This window comes from Vigna unguiculata, chromosome 10 (genome assembly GCF_004118075.2).
Source record: "Vigna unguiculata cultivar IT97K-499-35 chromosome 10, ASM411807v1, whole genome shotgun sequence".
Classification (NCBI taxonomy): domain Eukaryota; kingdom Viridiplantae; phylum Streptophyta; class Magnoliopsida; order Fabales; family Fabaceae; genus Vigna; species Vigna unguiculata.
The window spans coordinates 31851874-31871442 of NC_040288.1; the positions used below are offsets into that span (position 1 = coordinate 31851874).

Sequence of the window (19569 nt, forward strand, 5' to 3'; positions counted from 1 at the left end):
GTTGTGACAGTTTAAACAATGATTTGGTGCTCAATCATTAAAAGATGCGATAAGCAGGAAAAAGAAGGAACATGAAAAATAACAATAAAATATAAACAGTACTAAAATTTTTTATATTATATGAGATTTTTTCTATAAATTTGTTGGAAGAAAATTTATAAAAAAAAAAAATTTTTTACTGTTTTTTTTATAAATTTTAATTAGCACGTAATTTTTTCGTGAGTAATTATCTTTTATGAAATTATAAAATTTATAAGTATTTTTTACAAAATTTGTTGCAAAAAGTATTTTATATAATATATTTTACAAGAAAATTAGTAGCAATTTGTTGCAAATTTTTGTTTTCACAACGAAATTTACAAGTATTTCGTACAAAAAGAAATTTTAAAACAAAATTCGTATGAAATATGATTTTTTTTAGTGAAAGTATATATATATATATATAAAAGCTGAGAAATAAGTAAAATAATTATTTATACCCATTATTTTTTTAAGAGTATCTCTCAAGCAGTGATTATATTTCAATCATTCTCAATAGAGATTGTGAGATTGGAATGATAAGAGAGTGTCTATAAGGGAAACTTTGGCATGAATCGTAATAGATAGTTAATTTAATGTGTTTATTTTTTTAATGTTATTCATGGCATAAGGGAGTAAGTTGAGTGTAGTGTGTACTTAAGTAATTAAAGAGATATTTTATTTATTGTAACTCCCAAGCGGTTGAAGTTAAAACTTTATATATCAAGATTTGTTAAGTCTTTTATATATCAAGTTACTTTTTCTTTTCTCTTATTTATGGTTTCCGCTCTATCTAAGAGTTATCTATACTTTTCTTATTAATATAATTATTTAATGTTATTTATGAAGTATATATAAAGTCATTTTTATGCATTCTGTAATACAATAAATGATACGTGATAGAATAATGTTTTATAAAATTCTCTTCTATATTTCATGTTTTCGTGAATGTAAATATTATTGAGGTATTATAATGTCACATTGATATCATAAAAACTATCTAGATTCAAAGGTGAATTGAAGAACTCTATCACAAGTAGGAAAAATTAGAGTGTATTGTACAATTGTAGTAATTTGTGTTGGGTCTTTGGAGAGAGATCACCGAAAGATTTAACACCAATAAGACATGAGTTCAACTTAAACATAAGGGATTGACACCACTCTTCACCAAAAACCTTAAGGTGATGGATTTATGGGTCTTCATCCTTATATGGTACTCAATTGTCTCATTTTTACTCAATGTGGAACTTAGACTCACACTTGGATTCCCAACACCTTGCACATCATTGAAAATATTGTCATTCATTCAACAACAAAAACATATAGATATATACTATTGAAGGGGGAAGCATGCTCAATCCAATAAAAATGATTTTGATGATGTCCAAAGTCATACAAACACCTTGTATCACTATTTTAGGCTTAGTCCTAAACTTATCATTTGATAGGTGTTGTATATCTAGGATTACATGTAAGCCAAGCTTGAACTGTATAGACTAGCTATCAATCTATTGGATATGTCAAATGTAGAACTTGTTAATGGATTGAATATTTAACTAATGGATTATCATAAAGCACTGCACTGATGTAGTAAAAATTCACCCACGATAATCGATTAGGTAAATTCCCCAATCCACTAATCTCAAGAGTATAACTCTGATTTAAAATAGATTTGAAATCAATTTGAGAATTACGCATCATTGAATCAAGAAGAGATTTTTCTAAGATTGAGATTTGTAGAGTCCTTGCGCTTTATTGGGAGATCACTCAATTGAACATTCAAGAAGATTGTGGATTCAATCTTGGAGGGTCAAGCTTGGCTTTAGGATTGAGTGTCACATCTACACATCCATTAGGTGTATTTGTTTCTTACTCTCTTTTGAATTGTATTTCTGTTTACTGTTGATTCACTATGTGAGTGAAGGTCTAGGTGCAATTGTGTGGAGGCATTGCATCTAGGAGGAGTTCTTGATTTATAGATCAAGCTCCTTAGTCTTTAGGGTCTTGACTTATATAGATGTTCTTGTAATTCTTGTAACTCTATTGATTTAGTGGAATCCTCCTAAGCTTGGGTTGCTTAGGAGAAGACTAGACGTAGATTCGTCTTGAATCGAACCAGTATAAAAATTGTTGTGTTTTCTTGCTTCTTTCATCTTTTATGTCATTCTTAATTGATTAAGTCAGTCCATTAAATACAAATTTGGAAAACTGGTTATTGGGATTTTAAAGATTGAAGATAATTTCAAGATTCCATTAAAATTAGTGAAAGAGTGAATAACCAATTCACTCCCCTCTTGGTTGGCTTATATTAGACATATCTCTTTTAACATATACTACAACTATGTTTAAGAGAAGTGGTATAGGAAGGAAGTGTAGACTATGGAAGACTTATAAGATGAGTGTGAGCAAGTGCCTCTTGATTTTTTAAAAGTTATTACTTGTTATGAATTAATGGTCGTCCATTAATTTGATACAATTACTCATGTGATTAATATGATTGATACTCATATGATTTATTACTCTTTATATAAATATTTTTGTATTTTGTATTAATTATTTGATTTATATCCTTTCTGGGTTATTATGTGTGTATCTATCTATAAATAAGATTCTTCCTAATAAGATACACATAAAAGTTACTCCTCATTTTCTCATTCTCTATTCTTCCTTTTATCTCCTTCTCTTTATTATTAGCTTTATTTCATAACATTACAAATATCTAAAAAAAAAGTATTTTACCTCCCTAATCTTATATATTTGTCCCCCTAATTTTGTTCCTTTTAATTCTTTACTTTCACTTTAAAAGATTGGTTGCTTGAAACCCAAATAATTTCTTATTGTCCCCACTAACTTATGGTCTTAGATCCACCAATGAGTTTAGATACACAAAATATTCAAACCAATGAAATCCAGTTGACATCAATAGCTTTATGTGGGATTGATGTCACTATGACCTATTAAAAAATAAACAACATAAATGGTAAAGAATAAAACACGACGTAAATAAGGATTTGAATAAAAATCTTCAAGTGAGAAAATATTAGAAAAAAAATCCTACATCAAAAGAATTTTACTCTGATACTTATTTCTCTTGTTATAAAAAGTGCATAACGTTGTTTTTAATAAAACACATTATAACTACTTCCTTTTTATTTTTCTACAAAGAGAAAACTTAAAAAAAAATTCTTATTAGTTATGTGTTTTTATTTGTAGGAGAGAGTAGTATTATTTTCTTTTAGATTTAAAAAGATGAATGTATTTCAGAGAAGAGAACACTACTAGTGTTCAAATTAGCAAGTTAGAAGGAAGAATGCTTCAATTTTTCCCACGCCGACAAACAATCATCTTCATCTAGCAAACAAAAAGGGTGATCCAAGATCACAAAAAATATATTATCTTCACATCTTAGCTAGGAGTGGATGTTTGACAATGAATACTCAGTTATTAGCTAGGAGTGAATGTTGTTCAAAGGATATTGTTTAAGCCAAAAGTGACTTGTAGAAAGAATACTTGAAGGAAATTAGTCAAAAGTAGTGTGGGAAAGAATAGTTAGTAGAGCCAATAGTGGTATGAAAAATAATATTAGGTAATATTAAAAGTGGCTTGAGAAAGAATAATTGGTTGAGTTAAGCCAAGAGTAACTACTAGATGTAATCCATATAATCAAACAAATTAGTATAAAAAAAATATTGTGTATACTCTATCCTTTGTACCTTGCATGTTATTAATGTCTCAAGAAATGTTGTACAAACACTTAATATAAAAAATATTTTAAACAAGTAAAAAGAAATTTTCACATATAACAATACAAGAAATGTCACATTTAGCATCCCTATAATCCCATGCAAATGGGGAAAAATGAACAAAATAGTGTTAGTTTGCGTGGATGTGTGACCTACCTTATTACTAGGTGGCTAATGATTTTTGTAAGGGTATGTGAAACCAACTCGAGTAGTGCCAGTCAGACCGACGATAAAAATGGACATTAGCATCACTCATTGTTTTATTTTAAAATAAATGTCATGGTGAGGACAAACCTTTGCTTATTGTTATTTTTTAATAAATATTATAATTAGGGACAAGTAGACCCTCGCTTATTTTTTTCTAATAAATGTTATAGTTAAGACGGCCTAACCCTTGCTAACTTCTTTTTTTTTAATATAAATCATAGTTCAAGATGGTGTGGCCCTCACTACCTATTTTCTTTTAAATAAATATCATAGTTAGAGGTGGTCTAACCCTTGTTAACTAATTCTTTTTAGGTTAAATTATTCTTTTAGTCCATCTATTTGTCATGAAATTTAAGTTTGGTCCTCAAATTTTGTGTGGTCTCAATTTGGTCTTCATTTTCTTAAAAATGACTCAATTCGATCATCACCGTTAACTTTGACTAGACTGTGTTAAAGTCAACGTCACGTGTCAATTATTAGTTTTCTTGATTTTTTTATGAATTTTTTGATTTTTTTTTTAAATATTTTTTGATTTTTGTAATTTTGTTTTAATTTTTATTTTTGACATGTGTCACTTCACAGTTATGCCACGTGTCAAAGTGACTCAATTTGGTCTCCATATTTGACACGTGGCACAACCATGAAGTGACATGTGTCAAAAATAAAAAAATTATAAAAATTCAAAAAAAAATATTAAAAAAATTAAAAAAAAAAAGAAATTAACATGTGGTATTGACTTTAACACCGTCTGGTCAAAGTTAACGGTGAGGACCAAATTGAGTCATTTTTAAAAAAATGAGGACCAAATTGAGACAACGAAAAATTTGAGGACCAAACTGAAATTTCATAACAAATAGAGGGACAAAAATAGTAATTTAACCTTTTTTTTAAATACTGAAATTATTTAAAAACTGAATGAAAAGAATAAAAACTGAAATTATTTAAATTAATTTATATAACTATAAATAAATAAATAAATTATAATAATATTTTTAATGTTATTTAGTTGAATAATATTCTTTATTTTATTATAATAAAAATATAAATATTAATAGAAACTTAATGATATAATAATACTATTAAAAATATAATTGTGTGTGTATATAGATACATATATTAAATTTTATAACATAATTAATTATCTTAAAAACGTAATGGATTATCTGTTACATTTCTACAAAATTTTAGTTAGGCATGAGATGCTATCAGTCTCGACATAATGTTGCCAGTGTAAATTCCTTCTCTTGAACGGAATATGCAATTTAAAGATTATTCAGTAACAGCGTAAAATAACTTTGTATTGTCATTAATAAATTACCATTTATTATAATTTTTTATTTTTAAAATTATATAAACTGTTTTCTGTGATTGACTGTGAGTACCTTATTATTAATATCTTCTTTTCAAATATCAAATATTAATTTCTAGTTTAAACAATGGAGTACCTTTTTCAACTTGTTCTAATCATCATAGTGTGTAACCACTTATGTACTCATGTCAACCTTCAAACCAATGAAAACCTCAAAATACACTTGAGGGCCTCACCCTTTTCCCATCATACGAAACATCTTGGAAACCTGCCTCAAAATACAAACATAGTCATTTCCTCTCCACATGGTGCCAAAGAAGTACTTCAAAAACATGATCAAATCTTTTCCAACAAGACAATCCCAGATACTGGTTTGTAAAAAAAGAGGCCTACCATATTTGATTGATATAGAATTGGTACACAATTTAGAAACAAGTTGCAAGAAGCATAAGACTTATGTATAATTTTTTGAATTTTTACTCCTATAAAGGTTTTTTGGATCACCAATGATTTGTAGTTTTTATCTACCACATATGTCACAAAAATTGACAAATAATAAGGTTAAGTACTTTCATTAGGTCACTGGTTTGCAATAAAAGAGGCCTACCAAGTCTGATATATAAGTGGTACACACTATAGAAATAAGTAGTGAGCAGCTTAAGGCTTTATGTATAATATTTTGAAACTTTACTCCAATAAAGGTTTTCTGACCACCAATGATTTGCAGTTAAAAAACATGTCTACTATGTCTAATACATAACTCCTACATAATACACAAATAAGGGGCAAGCAGCTCAAGACTTTTTTATACAAGTTCAAACCAGTTTTCCTATAAATATCAAATATACATTTTTTTTATGTGCATTATTATGTTTGAATAAATAACAATGTACATTACTAAATTAGAATAATTAAATCGAAGTCTTGAATCATTGATTCTCTACGAGTATTGTCTTCATCTAGTATCCAATCACACATATTTCTCCCTAATGTGTTGTAGTAGTTTCCAATGACAAATCTAAACCAAAAATTTTCGGGAAGCTAAAATAATATACTCAAAATTTATATTTTTAATTATTGTCACTAATTCAATAAAACTAAATGCATAATTTAATATAGCTATAACTATAAAAAAATTACACATATCTAAAGGATTGTCCATCATTGTTTTCAGATTCTTGAACTCATAAATTATTGAATCATAACTATTGTTTTAACTATTTTTTTCAATTTAAATTACCATATTATGTGCATATATTGATTCAAAAGTCTTCACAAACTTTCATTTTTTTTCTTCGTCAATACACCTGTTTAAAACAAGTTTAAGACTAAAATATAATTTATCATAATCTAAAAAAAAATGAGAGACACACTTAATATAAAAACTATGATAATCAAGTGACAGTGAAAAACCAGCCATGAAAAACCACATCATAGATTACTTTTTCTTCTATATTAGTAAAAAATGAATATACACAATGGTCATGAGATAGTGTTGAATATTAAAATAACATTTCACTACAAAGTGTGACAAAAGAGAGTTACATTTTTTTCTTCAAGGATAGAAAAGAAGAAATAAAAAATAATGACAGAAATAATGAGTTTGTATTTAATATTTTTTTCTTCAACAACAAAAGAAAACATGTAAGCATGTAAACATAAGAGATGAGTACAATATTTGAAAAACTCAAAAGATAATGAAAAAAGAAAAAAAATTATTAAACTTTTTCTCTTTTTAATATTTGATTTTATGTTTTATTATATTAAATGTTATACTTTATAAAAGAAATAAAAAAAATATCTAATTCAATTTTCATTCATTTTCAATATATTATTACCTAATTTAAAATTATACATATAATTAAAAAAAATTAAAAATAGATCTAATTTAAAAATTTTCAAAATATATAATTTAAAAAAAATAAAAATTGGACATTGACACAGAGCAAAACATAAACAAAGGAATGAACTCTGAAACAATGGAAGGAAGTAAACAATGACACATCCAAACAATGGATCGAGAGCGACGATGACGATGGAGCACAACGAAACAAGGACCACAACGCGAGATAAATTCGAGGAAGCCAAACCCAAACAATGGAGCGAAATGAAAAAGCTTTGTATTTTGTATTTGATTTGTTGCACCATTCAAATTTTGGATTCCACGGATAAAACAAGGCTTCGTCACCACCTAAAAAAAAATAAAAAATTGATTTTAAAAATGTCGCATGCACGTGTCAAAATAGATACTAAATTATTAGTTGATTTTTTTTTTGTTTTATTAAAAGTTGTGAAAGAATTTAACTTAGTTATTACCTTGACAAGACCTTATGGAACTATAGATTAGAAGATATTAGTATCACAAGATATTTATCTTTTAACAAAGTTTTTTTGGCAAATTTCTCACAATGATAACGTAGGAATCTCATTGGATGAAAAAAATATTTGGTCTGGATTAAAAGAAAAGAGAAAGGTTTGATATGTCTTGAAAAGAAAATATAGTAAAGATTTGATCTGACTTGAAAAACAAAAGTAAAATGAATTTTTTAACAATTAAATTTTGATAACTTTATGGTATAATATGGGATCACATCTTTTAAGTAGAATTTAATTTTTTTATTTATCAATTTTTATGTATTCCAAAATCAGTTGAAAGATAATATATTAAGTAGTAAAAAAAAATTATCAAAATTTAGTTATCAAAATATTATTATTTTATAAACTTTTCACCACTTGAGATGACATTTTTAAAAGTGATTTTTTTTTTATTTATTTATTTCTCGATATTTAAAAACATTTAAAACATGATTGTCGTGTCTAAAAAACATTTCGTTCTGGCTAGGGATGGCAACGGGGCGGGGCGGGTACGGGTATCATGATCCCATCCCCATCCCCATAATAAAAATTCATCCCCATCCCCATCCCCAAACCCAACGGGTATACAACTTTTGACCCATCCCCATCCCCACCGGGTAACGGGTATTTTCTTATACCCATACCCATACCCATTTTTTTATTGTTCCATATATCAATTAAATATTTTTTATAAAAAAATTTAAAAATCACACCAACGGAATCATGATACTATCAAAATATTCAATATTAAAATAACATACTCTTTTTTATTTTCATGATGTCAAATATTAAGAAAAATATTATAATAGTATAAATCTCAAATTAAAGTATCAAATAACAACTAAATAAAATTCAAATAATTATATAAAAGCTAAAAAATTACACATTACTAAAATTTTATAATAACCAAAATATTTATTAATTTTACAAATGATCAGTGGTTTCATTTGCATTCGATCCACCTACACATAGAAAAAAAATGAAAAATTAAATATGATATAATAATTGAAATTGAAAATTTTAATTACTAGAATATAATGTACCTTCTTCATCAGATTCATTTTCACTCATGAGAACATCTTTTTCTTTTAATTTTTTAACACCTACAAACACCAAATGTAGAATATTAGATGAGAATTCACAAAAAATACTAACAAAAAATATTAATAAATTTGAGTAACTTACCTAGATGGTTTGAGTTCCATATCCAACTTCTTGTACACATCAAAGCCTCTATAGTAAATAATTAAACATTATCATGAAACAAAAAATAAATAATAAATAAAATTATCATAAAGGAGTAAAGATAATTAAATGTGTGACCCAAATTTGAGAATATACATTTGAACATAACATAACGAAAAAAAAATGTATAATTAAGATTATGATAAAAGGAAAAGTACCTTGAAGATCTGCTTAAACCTTAAAGAACAAGCCAAACAATTAAAAGAGAGTAAAAAAGTGTATAACCAAAGTAACAAAAAGAAGAGCTACAAAATAAGAGTCAAACATTTTCATGAAAATAAATAAATAAATAAAGATAATCAAATGTGTAACCTAAAAATTATTTCATAGAATGAAATTGAGGAACACCTATTTGAACATAACCATGTACAGAGAGTAAAAATTATGTAATAAGAAGAAGAAAAATTACCTTCAAAATTAAATCTTGAAAAACAAACCAGACAATTGAGAGAGTAAACAAAGTGTATAACAAAAAACAAAGAGAATGAGAAATATGTTATATATATATATATATATATATATATATATATATATATATATATTATATTATATATTATATTACTATGTATATATATATTATATGTGTGGATATCTTATGTTTATATATATATATATAATTATTTATATATATTATATTATATTATATATTATATTATTATTACTATGTATATATATTATATGTGTGGATATCTTATGTTTATATATATATATATATATATATATATATTTATATATATATATATATATATATATATTTATATATATATATATATATATATATATATATATATTTCTTTTAAATTTTTATAAATTTGTTATGTTATAAATTTGTTTATAAAAGATCTCACTAGTTAAATGATTAATTTGTTTTATACGTATATATTATATATATTATATTATATTATTATGTATATATATTATATGTATATTATATTATATTATATTACATGTATATGTGTAAATATATATATATATATATATATATATATATATATATATATATATAAAAGTATATTTTATTTATATGTATATATACTATATTATATTATATTATATTATATTATATTATATTATATTTTATGTGTAAATATATTATTTATTTATATATTTTTTTTAGATTATTTAATAAATTATAAATAGTTTAGTAATTTAAGCGGGGACGGGTATTTGGGCGGGTATATATATATCCCCATCCCCATCTCCAGTTGAAAATTTCAGGTATTACCCATACCCATACCCATACCCAGTCAAAGCGGGGATTCCCCGTCAAAACGGGGACGGGTTCGGGTGATACCCAGGTTTATTTACCATCTCTAGTTCTGGCCACACTTTGAGGTCCATACAAAATTTGTTCTATGGACAAGGAAGGCCCATGTCACGTTCTCATTAATAGTATTCAGACCTTATTGTTCTCATTAATAATGTTTTTCAGTCTCTCCTTTTCCAGTGTCCACAAGAGAAGCAAAAGAATGGAGTACCTTCTTCCACTTCTTCTAATCACCATAGTGTGTGTAACCATTCATGTACTCATCTCAACCTTCAAACCAAAGAAACCCTCAAAATACCCTCCAGGGCCTCGCACTCTTCCCATCATAGGAAACATCTTGGACCTTGGAAACCTTCCTCACCAAACACTTGCAAAACTTTCTAAAATTTATGGTCCTATAATGAGTCTGAAGCTTGGTAGCACTACCACCATATGCATTTCCTCTCCACATGTTGCCAAAGAAGTACTGCAAAAAAATGATCAAATCTTTGCCAACAGGACAATCCCAGATTCTGTTCGACTTTTTGATCATCACAAACTTTCAGTGGTGTGGTTGCCACCTTCAGCACTGTGGAGGACCCTTAGGAGAGTTTGTGCTACCAAAGTCTTCTCTTCTCAGCAGCTTGGTTCCACACAAGTTTGTCGACAGAGGAAGGTGCAAGAATTGATGGATTATGTGAAGGAAAGATGTGAGAAAGGTGAAGCCTTTGATATTGGTGAGGCTTCCTTCATAACTGTGCTTAACTCCATATCAAACACTTTCTTCTCAATGGATTTTGCTCATTACACTTCTCACAAGTCTCAAGAGTTCAAGGACATCATTTGGGGTATCATGGAAGAAGCTGGAAGGCCTAATGTTGTCGACTTTTTTCCAATCTTTCGCCTGCTTGACCCACAAGGTGCACGGAGAAGAATGAATGGTTACTTTGAAAAGTTATTTGCGTTTTTTGATGGGCTCATAGAAGAAAGATTGCGTTTAAGGGTATTAGAAAATGAAGCCAAGCCGTGCAAGGACGTGTTGGATTCTGTGTTGGAACTTATGTTTGAAGACAATTCACAAGTGACTCGCACTCTTGTTCTGCAATTGTTTCTGGTGAGTGTGTGTAAAATGTTTCTGTCAAGTTGTAAATTATTTTACTAATCGGTCACATGTCAGGATTTATTTGTGGCTGGAGTAGACACAACATCAAGCTCGATAGAATGGGCCATGGCTGAGTTGCTACGTAACCCAGAAAAGCTAGAAAAAGTGAGAGAAGAGCTTCAGAAAGTCCTTGTCAAAGGTGAGAAACTAGAAGAATCACATATCTCAAAGCTTCCTTACCTACAAGCAGTGGTGAAGGAAACTTTCCGCTTGCATCCACCTGCCCCAATGTTAGTGCCACACAAGACAGAAGTTGATGTTGAACTATGTGACTTCATGGTACCTAAAAGTTCCCAAATTCTGGTTAATGTATGGGCCATGGGAAGAGATTCAAGTATTTGGACAAACCCAGATGAATTTAGACCTGAAAGATTCTTGGAAAGTGACCTTGATTTTAAGGGCCAAGATTTTGAGCTAATACCCTTTGGAGCAGGAAGAAGGATCTGTCCTGGATTGCCATTGGCTTCTAGAACTGTGCATATTGTATTGGCCTCTCTTCTGTGTAAGTATAATTGGAAGCTCAAAGATGGAGAGAAGCCACAAGACATGGATATATCTGAGAAATATGGGATTACTTTGCATAAGGCACAACCTCTCCTAGTCATTCCAATCCAAGCATAACACCAAGGAAGATTGTGTTTTATCATAACAAATCTGGTATAAATAAGCATCTGTTTTTGCATAGTTCTTTTTCATGAAACTTCTTTTCTGCCTAAACCTTTGATAATTGAATTTGCATAGACTAGAAAAAAACATAAGAAGTAAATTATTGAACTTGTATTGGTTTTATTGTTTTAATATATTGATATAAAGTGGATTCATTATAGAATGTGGATTACCGTGTAAAAATGTGGATTACCAATGTGTTGTTCCACGTAGTAGGGGACGAAGTTAATCAAGCATGTGTTTTGGTTTAGATACTAAACGAGTTTTTGAACTTGCTTAACCTTAATGGGTTAAGAGGTATTCTGAGGAGGGGTGAAGTAAGAATGTGCAGCATTCAAAATGAATTGTTTAGGCTAATATTTGCATCGTCGAGCACTTGCAGCTGGAGCCTGATGCTTCTAATTCCTCATAGGTTAAAAGTACACCATACCAGCTTTCAACTTCAAACATACTTTTCTACCATTTTTTTTTTCAGGTTATTTGCATTTCCAGTTATGGAGGGATACACCTAGGAGTGATACATGAATCTCTCCAAATAAACAAATTAACAAATAAGCTATCATACTTTTCTTCACCCGGATGACAATTCATGAAAAAAACATTAAACGGTTTATGGGAATCTTCAAATTCAGTCTTCAAAAAGCAGTTTGTTAATCAAGTCATCAATGGTGATTTGAGGTATGTTAAGGACAAACCTCTTTTCTAACATTTGGTACTCAACAAAGTAGCATCCGAGAGTAATAAGAAAGCCTTTTTTCAAATTCAGATTTTCATTTCTGAGAAAAATCTTAAACAAACGGTGCCTAAAACATGTGACCTAATGATAATGCAAAAGGCATCCCTCCCACAAGTACATAACACGGAATCAAAAAGACTGCCTAGTAGCCTAGTGTCACCAATTCATTCCCTAATAATTAATAAAGGCCATCAACAAACGTCAATATTCAATCCCCAAAGCTGGGCAGCCAAAACACATAGATACTTTTCTTTTTGGTCCTATATTCCAGTATATAATTATTATAGCCTAAGAAATAATGTTAAAGCTACAAAATTTATTCCGCATCACCAGATCTACGATACGGCATGTATCTGTGGTCCTTGGCAGCATTCCTTCTCCTCCTTTTCTCAACAAATGCTTCAAGTTTGCCAGATGACTAAAAATGATGAATGGACAGATTAGCCGAAAAGACAGCAAACAAGTGGTATAATGGGGTGGGGGCAGGGGTAAACATAAAAAGATGTTCTAAGATATACCTTGAGCTGATTATATTTCTCAATCGGCCTTTGTTTCCGTATTTCAGCTGCCAGGAATGGAAAAGGATGTCAGCAGATATAGTAATGCTTCATCAATTCATTTAACATGTATTTATCTGTTTGTGAATGGAAAAGAGAGCATGGCAGCAAGGATTACATTTCTTTAGATAAAAGGGACGTTTCCCCTGCTTTGTTGCTTCTCTCTCTTTCTTTTTATGATTCGCCAATATTTCTGTATCAATATTCTTCGTTGAATCAGACTTCATTTGTTTATCCTGAAAAAACATGCAGATATGATGAGAAAAACAATAAATATCATACTTTTGGAGGTAGAAAACAAACTAGTAAAAGTTGTTGGAAGGGGGAGCCTTTCATCCATAAATGAAGAACAATTTTGATGATGTCTACTGATCTAGGATAAAATATAGCTTGGTCCAGTTAGGATATGCATTAGGCAATTAGCTTCTCTTTATCAAATGTATTTCAGGCCTGCTGTGTAATTCTGCATATGATTAGTTTTTTAACTAATGGATTAACTGTGAGTATGGTACAAAGTAAGTGAAAATATACTCACGATAATCGATTAGGTAAATTGCTAATCGAATTAGTGACAGCAAAAACCTTTGTGTAAAAGCTGTTTTGGAATCTGTTTTGGGTCTGGAAAAAATCAGAAAGATCACGCAGTTTTCATCTGAGATAGAGCCATCTGAGAAACACAAAGTTTCAGAAGATTCTGCAAGATAACTCAAGTACAGATCCAAGAAGAATTGATGGTTGATTCTACCATGATGGATCTTGCTTGATTCAAGGAGCATCAAGTCAAATCTGCACAGCTTAGGTGTTTTCGTTTCTTGTTTTGTTTTCTGTATTTCTGATTACAGTAACTTCAGTGTTTGAAGTGTGGACCTAGGTGCAATTGTGTGGATGCATTGCTCTTAGGGGGAGTTCTTGATTGTTGAATCAAGTTCTTGGGTTTTGGGGGTTAGAATTACATAGGTGTGCTTGTAATTCTTGAAACCTTTATGTTTAGTGGAATCCTCCTAAGTGTGTTACTTAGGAGAAGACTGGATGTAGATTCTTTTTGAATCGAACCAGTATAAATTGTGTGTCTTGCTTCTTTCTTCTCTCTCATAATCTTTCTTGATTGATTTAAACAGTCCATTAACCCAGAACTGCGAAATTGATTAATTGAGCTTTAAAACCTAAAGATTTATTCAAGATTCATCTTAAACCATATAAAAGCTTGTTAATCAATTCAGATCCCTTTGTGGTTAAGGTGATTAGACAGATCTGACTTAAAAATTGGCACCAGAGCTGGTTAATCGCACGCTAATCGATTAGAAAGATCTTGTTATGTCTAATACATCTCAAACCTTTGCTGAAGGGGCATCCATTAACAGGCCCCCTCTGTTTGCTGGGGAAAACTATCCCTCTTGGAAAATTCGAATGAAGATCTTTCTTGAATCAGTAGACAAAGGGGTATGGGATGCAGTGGTAAATGGACCTTTTAAACCAATTAAAATAGTGGATGGAGAGACTTTTCCTAAAGAATTCTCACAATGGACCCCTGATGAGAATAAGAGGGCACATTATGATGTTAGAGCCAAAAATATTATATCTTCTGCACTAACTTTGGATGAATTTTACAGGGTATCTGTGTGTGAATCAGCCAAAGAAATGTGGGATGTCTTGGAAGTAACCCATGAGGGCACGAATGAAGTCAAAAGGGCAAGGAAGAATACTCTCATTCAAGAGTATGAGATGTTCAGAATGAAGGCTGGAGAAAGCATTTGTGATTTGCAGAAAAGATTTACACATATAGTAAATCACCTCCTAGCTCTTGGCAAGACCTTTGACAAAGAGGAACTCAATATCAAAATTTTGAAGAGCTTAAATAGGACATGGCAGCCCAAAGTTACAGCAATTTCTGAATCTAGAGATCTCAGTAGCATGAGCATAGCCACTCTCTTTGGAAAATTGAGGGAACATGAATTAGAGCTTGGAAGACTCAAGGAAGAAGAGGATGGAGAAAAGAGGCACACTATAGCCTTGAAGAGTGCAGTAAAAAGGCAGATTCTGCAAACGACTCCAATGATGGAAACTCTGACAGTGAAGCTTTGAGCTTAATGGTGAAAAAGTTCTCAAAATTTCTGAAGTATAAGAACAAGACTAACAACAGTTATGCAGGAAACAAGAGGCAGATCAGATCTGGAACTCAAACCTGCTATGAGTGTGGTAAGACAGGACACGTCAAAGCTGATTGTCCAGTGCTGAAGATGAAGCAGAAACTGGATGAGAAAAATGAGGCAGAGAAGCACATGAAGAAAAAGAGAGCCTATATTGCATCGGAGGAAAATGACTCCAGCACATCCAGTGATTCAGATGACAGCACTGAAGAGGAGAATAATCTGTGTCTGATGGCTAAAGCTGAAACATCCATTAAAGCAGAATCATCCAAAAACAGTGTAAGTAGTTTCACATCTGACCATGAGGAAAATGACTACTATGAACTGCTTGATGCCTTTAATGAACTGCATAAGGAAACTACAAAACTACAAAAGTCAAATAGCAAACGTAAAGGAGAGATTAAGTGGCTGGAGGGTAGAATAAAGCAGTTAGAAGAGGAAAATGAGAATCTAACAACTTGCTTGGAAAGATTAGAACAATCTGAAAAACACTCCAGGTCTATATGTGAGCACTGCCCAGGACAGTTAGAAAAGATAGAGTATTTGATGAAAACTCTCTCAAAATTTACCCTAGGAAGATCCAACCTAGATGCTGTACTAGGATCTCAAAGGAGTGTGCTGAATAAAGAGGGAATTGGTTACAGTGGCAACTCTAATCGATTATCGTGTAGAAATTTCCTCAACATCAGCAAACCATCCTCTATTATCTGTACTTACTGTTCTGAACCTGACCATTTTTCTAATTCTTGCTACTTTAAAAATTGTGGGGTTCCTAAAGGAGAGTACAAATGGGTACCTAAAGGAACACCTCAAACCACTAACATGAAAGGACCCAAGTTCAATTGGGTACCTGCATCTTCTCTTTAATCTTTGTTTCAGGTGTGTCTTGATGCAAGGAAAACAATGTAGCTTTTATATAATGGATGCTCAAGACACATGAAAGGAGATGTGAAGAAGTTCTGCAGGATATCTTACAAAGCCAATTATTGGTCATGTTACAAGAGGTGTTAATAACAAAGGTCAAATTTTAGGCATTGCCAAGGTGAAAAGTTCCTCTTCTATTGTGATATTGCAACTGATTTAAACTGATATTGCAATACTTAATTGCTGATTTGATTTATGGCTGTCTGCACTCTGATGTTAACCTGCGCTACTGATTTCACCTGCTGCGTTGTTAGTATTGTCATACATTGTATGCCTACTGTGTTCAAACTGTGTAGCTGCTTGCCTAACCTTGGCCTTAATCCATTATCGTGTTCTGTCTGAAGCTTAGTCTGTGTTAAGTTTTGCATCACATAGTTGCTACTTAATTTCTCAAAAGGAGCCCGCTAATCCATTATGCGAAATTGTTATGCATTATGGTTGTTATCCTGGTTGTTATGCATTATCTCCTGCTGCATCTCTTACATTTTTGCGCTGTTTAGATACAATTATCCTGCTGTCCTGTATTGCATCCAAAATCTGTCTAATTTTTTTTGCTAATGTCCAAAAAGGGGGAGAATTTGGTATATTGATAGTTTATATTGGTAGGGGGAGTATGGAATTAAAATGATATATGTTAAATGCCTATGCTGTTTTCTGTTGTCTAGTTTATGCCTATGTTGGTACTGCTGTTGTTGTTTGCTTAATATGCTGCAGGTAGGCTTATCACAGTCCATGTTTTGGACATCATCAAAAAGGGGGAGATTGTTGGAAGGGGGAGCCTTTCATCCATAAATGAAGAACAATTTTGATGATGTCTACTAATCTAGGATAAAATATAGCTTGGTCCAGTTAGGATATGCATTAAGCAATTAGCTTCTCTTTATCAAATGTATTTCAGGCCTGCTGTGTAATTCTGCATATGATTAGTTTTTTAACTAATGGATTAACTGTGAGTATGGTACAAAGTAAGTGAAAATATACTCACGATAATCGATTAGGTAAATTGCTAATCGAATTAGTGACAGCAAAAACCTTTGTGTAAAAGCTGTTTTGGAATCTGTTTTGGGTCTGGAAAAAATCAGAAAGATCACGCAGTTTTCATCTGAGATAGAGCCATCTGAGAAACACAAAGTTTCAGAAGATTCTGCAAGATAACTCAAGTACAGATCCAAGAAGAATTGATGGTTGATTCTACCATGATGGATCTTGCTTGATTCAAGGAGCATCAAGTCAAATCTGCACAACTTAGGTGTTTTCGTTTCTTGTTTTGTTTTCTGTATTTCTGATTACAGTAGCTTCAGTGTTTGAAGTGTGGACCTAGGTGCAATTGTGTGGATGCATTGCTCCTAGGGGGAGTTCTTGATTGTTGAATCAAGTTTTTGGGTTTTGGGGGTTAGAATTACATAGATGTGCTTATAATTCTTGAAACCTTTCTGTTTAGTGAAATCCTCCTAAGTGTGTTACTTAGGAGAAGACTGGATGTAGATTCTTTTTGAATCAAACCAGTATAAATTGTGTGTCTTGCTTCTTTCTTCTCTCTCATAATCTTTCTTGATTGATTTAAACAGTCCATTAACCCAGAACTGCGAAATTGATTAATTGAGCTTTAAAACCTAAAGATTTATTCAAGATTCATCTTAAACCATATAAAAGCTTGTTAATCAATTCAGATCCCTTTGTGGTTAAGGTGATTAGACAGATCTGACTTAACAAAAGTGAAGTACGTACAATCCATGATATACGTTCTTCTATTTCACTTATGCGCTTCGGATCTTTATACTTTTTCAATTGCTTCTTCAGACCCTGGTACAGCAAGATGATGTAATCAGAGTTCATAGAGTAAGCCCTACAAAAAATTCTACACGTATAATCTGGAAGACTACCTGTCTTTCAGCAGGGAGATCGTTTTCATATAAGAAATTATACCTCTTCTTAAACCTGCAAGTCCAAGTACATATATTACAAGAGAAGTTCCAAGATTTAGTTGAAAGCTTTGTTTAAAATGAAACTACTTGGTTATGCACCAAGATACAGACCAACATAAAGATCCTTCAACATAGTAATAGAGGCATAATATGTGAAAATGTGTGTGCATGTGAAAAACAAACAAGATATAGATTGCAATTGGTCTTCCTACTCTACATAAGCTTGCAAATGGCCCTATAGGGTAGTAGCCTAGTAGGTCTAAAATATTAAAATGCTATGCAAGCTTCTACAGGGCCTCATTAGACTTTGAGGAGTTAAACCTCACGAATTCAGTGAAAGACAGTAACATAAATTTAAAGAAAAAACTAATAGAAAGTTACACTCTTTACAAGGAACAAATAAATCTACCTTCTTTGGAGCTTGGATGACCTCTCTAAAAGCAGAAACTGGCTTCTTGCTACTGGCCTCCATCGGCCTAGTAAAACATTACAAGTTTCTTTGCATCAGGTTTCATGGACACCAGAAACAAAATTAAAAAAAAAAAAAAAACTCAATTAAACTGTTAAAAATGCAATACCTATTCTTGTTGGCCCTTTTTAACTTTTTGTCATCTTTGGGTTTCTGAAAAAAAGCATGTGCCCCATTCGAGCGTGCTTTCTGCAATTCCTCAAACGTTACATCTGCTAACTCCTTCTCTATCTCCTCCTCCTACTGTAATCATTAAAATCAATCACACTTTGCACTCACTATAAACCTAGTTTTGAAGAAATCCCCCAAAAAAGAAAAAATACAAAATTATAACTTTATGAAACTTTTTCAAGTTACTCACATCTTCTGAGGAACTGTCGGGAATAGAGTCTTCTGTCTCGAATTTTTCATACTGCGTTTCCATGGATTCTGGGACTATGGCTCCTTGCTTTTCCCTTTTGACAAGTAAATGAAATCGGTTAGTACCCAAAAAAAAGTTATGAATTTTACGTGAAAAAATAAAATTGTTGAAGTTGAAAATGCATAAATTGATTGTGGGAGGAGTACCTGAGTCAAGTATTTTAGGACCAATGTTCGAAACTCAACATTCAGCAGAAGTGGTGTACGTGACATACAGTTTTATTTTTCCTGCATTAAAATGTTCAAATTTATTTATTTAAATACTTCCACTCTTTTTATACTAAAACAGCACTTTGTAATTAAACATTCCATTTTCACAAACCCTTTGAAATATCAGAAATCATAAAACACGAAGTTAATCATAATTAATCATTTAATTCACAAAACCAATCATTCACTCCAATCATATAAAATTTCACAGACCTATCAGCTCAGAAGTG

At 31.1% G+C, this 19569-nt stretch overlaps 2 protein-coding genes across 2 annotated transcripts; one reads left to right on the top strand and one right to left on the bottom strand.

Moving 5' to 3' along the window:
• The first annotated feature begins 10294 nt into the window (after positions 1–10294).
• LOC114165976 (geraniol 8-hydroxylase-like) lies at positions 10295–12280 on the top strand. Its single transcript, XM_028050623.1, has 2 exons — positions 10295–11237; positions 11301–12280. Exons 1-2 carry the CDS (start codon positions 10299–10301, stop codon positions 11904–11906), a joined length of 1545 nt encoding a protein of 514 aa, XP_027906424.1. The 5' UTR covers positions 10295–10298; the 3' UTR covers positions 11907–12280.
• Positions 12281–12702: 422 nt separating this feature from the next.
• LOC114165545 (ribosomal RNA processing protein 36 homolog) lies at positions 12703–19133 on the bottom strand. The gene is made up of 7 exons (XM_028050141.1): positions 19067–19133; positions 18650–18716; positions 18199–18253; positions 18044–18118; positions 13363–13480; positions 13206–13252; positions 12703–13105 (listed from the first exon to the last, which is right to left on the bottom strand). The coding sequence occupies exons 1-7, from the start codon at positions 19131–19133 to the stop codon at positions 13004–13006; spliced, it is 531 nt and encodes a 176-aa protein (XP_027905942.1). The 3' UTR covers positions 12703–13003.
• Between the last annotated feature and the right edge of the window lie 436 nt (positions 19134–19569).

Excerpts from the sequence above, each read along its gene's own strand:
- LOC114165976 (XM_028050623.1), top strand. The coding sequence starts at position 10,299 with ATGTTTTTCAGTCTCTCCTTTTCCAGTGTCCACAAGAGAAGCAAAAGA. Across the intron at positions 11,238-11,300 it reads TTGTTCTGCAATTGTTTCTG|GATTTATTTGTGGCTGGAGT; the intron begins GTGAGTGTGTGT and ends GTCACATGTCAG.
- LOC114165545 (XM_028050141.1), bottom strand. The coding sequence starts at position 19,133 with ATGGAAACGCAGTATGAAAAATTCGAGACAGAAGACTCTATTCCCGAC. Across the intron at positions 18,717-19,066 it reads CAGTTCCTCAGAAGATGTGA|GCCGATGGAGGCCAGTAGCA; the intron begins GTAACTTGAAAA and ends ATGTTTTACTAG. Across the intron at positions 18,119-18,198 it reads ATCTCCCTGCTGAAAGACAG|GGTCTGAAGAAGCAATTGAA; the intron begins GTAGTCTTCCAG and ends TTGCTGTACCAG.